General features: G+C 39.3%; 1 protein-coding gene across 1 annotated transcript in view; it reads right to left on the minus strand.

Annotated features, from left to right (window-relative positions):
- The window catches only part of LOC117106602, a 25,866-nt gene that overhangs the window by 6,288 nt on the left and 16,937 nt on the right, over positions 1-2,641 (minus strand). The window contains exon 4 of the mRNA XM_033247987.1: positions 709-861. Coding sequence (XP_033103878.1) covers positions 709-861 — 153 coding nt within the window. The remainder of the gene's footprint in view (positions 1-708; positions 862-2,641) is intronic.

Consider the following 2,641-nt stretch of genomic DNA (forward strand, 5'->3'; position numbering starts at 1 on the left):
TCAATGAGACTAATTAAAAATAATTTGCGTTCTGTTATGACAAATGCTCATCTAGATAGCTTCATGATGGTTGGAATACATCGTGATAGGTGAAGCAACCTCGACCATGACAGCGTGGTTGACAGATTTCATGCAAAATTTCCAAAATATAGAATTTCACTTTCAAGAATGAGGATTTGAAAATAAATTAGTTGGTTACATCGCATACTCTTTTTTTCTTGCTTAATTCAAAATGTTTTGGTTTTGGAAGCTGATTTCAACATTAGAAAGCATAGCCTACATGAAGTCATATTATAGTAACTCGATGTCTATCAAATAAGTAATAAAAATTCGCCATAATTCATCAAATATCCGTGGCTTCCGGGGGGCTTCTCCCCCTGCACCCCCACCGGGGGCCCTAGGCGGCCCCCTGGCCCCCAGCCAAGCGAGACTCAATTCGCTCCACTAGCCCCCCCCCCCGTCGGGGCCTTTAGCCCCTCCGTCGGGCAGGTCCTGGCGCCACCACTGCGACGGCGGCGGCGGAGACGACAGCATCGGTGATGACAGTGGTGGTGATGATGGTTGTGATGAAATGACGGTCAAGATCATTTTGTTCTGTAATTGACTCATTGAATACGAAAAAATATATACTGTAGCACGGCACTGTACCTTAATATGAAATAAACTGAAGTTTGGATTTTTGATACACATGATAGAACAAACACTTACACTAACAATTGTTCCTGCAATTCCATTCATGAAAGCGCCACAAATGTTCCTAATGACACTGACTATGACGAACCTCGCACCCCATTTGATGCAGTTGTTGTAATTTTCATTGAAATAAATACCAAACAGGCTTATGCTTGCTCCTAGAATTGCCTAAAAAATAAATCGGTAATATCACGAACTATTTAGTTCTGTAAACCTTATTATGTAGGCTCCAACAATTATATTGGTTTTTAGTAAGTGTGACTCATCTGTATCACTATTATCATCATCGTGATATATCAACATAACCATTGTGAAATGTATATATATATATATATACATTGAAACAGAAGAGGAATCAGAAAAGGAAAGAAACTCGGCCTCCACCGGGACTTGAACCCCTCGCATACATGGCGAACTTGACCACGAAGGCGTCGTGGTGAGACAATTGCGCCGGTAAAATCTAAATTCCTATGATTTATTAACGTGTCTGACGTCACAATTTTGATATAAGAATAAAATCGCATGTGGGTAGACTGCCAGCAATAGCCTATCAATCAATAAGATACTCCCTCTTCTGTGCATTGAGTTTGTTGGTTCTCAACTGAGATACTTGTATATTATATAAAGTGATTTAAAGGCATGGAAAACCCCAGAAACAGCAAGCGAAATAATGCAATGAATAATATAAATTGAAACTTAACAGAAGAAGAATAAAGAAAAAACTCGGACCTTTCACATAGAGCGAACGTCATACCACTTGACCACGAAGACGTCGCTAAGAATCAAGTTCCTTTTATTCTTTTAACATGTCTGACGTAACAATTTTGATATAACACTTAAAGGCTTGTTTCTGCTGAGCAAAATAAGCAACACAAAACATTAAAAAAAACACGTGTTTTTAAATGGCTATTAAAAAACACGGTTTTTTCCCACGGTTAGAAATGCGTTCTAAAAATGCGTGTTTTAATACGCATTCGTTTGGTTGGCGTTTAGACACAAACAGGTGTTTTGTTTTGTGGTACACTTTTTAGCTGCAACTCAATACCGTGTTAGTCATGTGACCCGTCGGTGACCCAAATTGACCTTCGTTGGTTCGATTGTTCGTTCGCGGAAAATTCGGGGCGAAGATTTAGAAAAAAAATGAAACCAACAGGATGACATGATTTAGGGTTACCATAATTTTGTCATACTTTGCAGTGTGTTGTTTACTTCTTTCGCACCATGTGCAGCTCACAGAAGTAAGGTCAACTTCAACTTCCGTAGGTGATCGTCATATGTGCGACGACGCGACGCTAGAACGGAATCACTCAAGCGTGACCGTCCTACCTGGCGTCGTACGCATACGCAGATTTGGCTAAATTGCGTTCCAGAATCTACTCGACGACGTAGAGTACGTTCTCGCATGAGCAGATGACTTTTAGTGACGTCATTACGTTCTACGTCCTATCGTCGTCGTGCAATCGAAAGCTCCCTATTATAAGCTCCGCCCACCTATAACGTTCGTGTTACCGTGTTTTTATTAGTTATTCAGCAGAAATACGCCCTAATATTGTATGAGAAGAATGTTTCATGGTGTTTGTTTACTACTTGAGTGAATTTTTATGTGCTTGGGAAATTTTTAGTGGTAGGCAAAAAAAGCTGGGGGTGCAATGTTGTTTAGCGTCCAGCCCTTTAGATTCTACTGCATAAACACCATCAATTAAAAATAACAAGGCCTGTCAACAGTTGAAAAATATCACCATTCTAAAAACCAAGGTTGCATATAATAGGCATAAATATAAAGATTTGTAGGCATAAAATGGAATAGGTGGAGTTGTAATGGGGAAAAATGGAATTAATGTCGGCCAGCTTTAGAAGACTGCATTTAGAGTTTATCTCTACATACTATGATGATGAGTTTCTTTCCTTTTCAGATTCCTCTTCTGTTACGTTTCAATATATATATATA

This window comes from Anneissia japonica, unplaced genomic scaffold, assembly GCF_011630105.1.
Source record: "Anneissia japonica isolate Jap-2015-1 unplaced genomic scaffold, ASM1163010v1 scaffold142_len1259957_cov175, whole genome shotgun sequence".
Lineage (NCBI taxonomy): Eukaryota > Metazoa > Echinodermata > Crinoidea > Comatulida > Comatulidae > Anneissia > Anneissia japonica.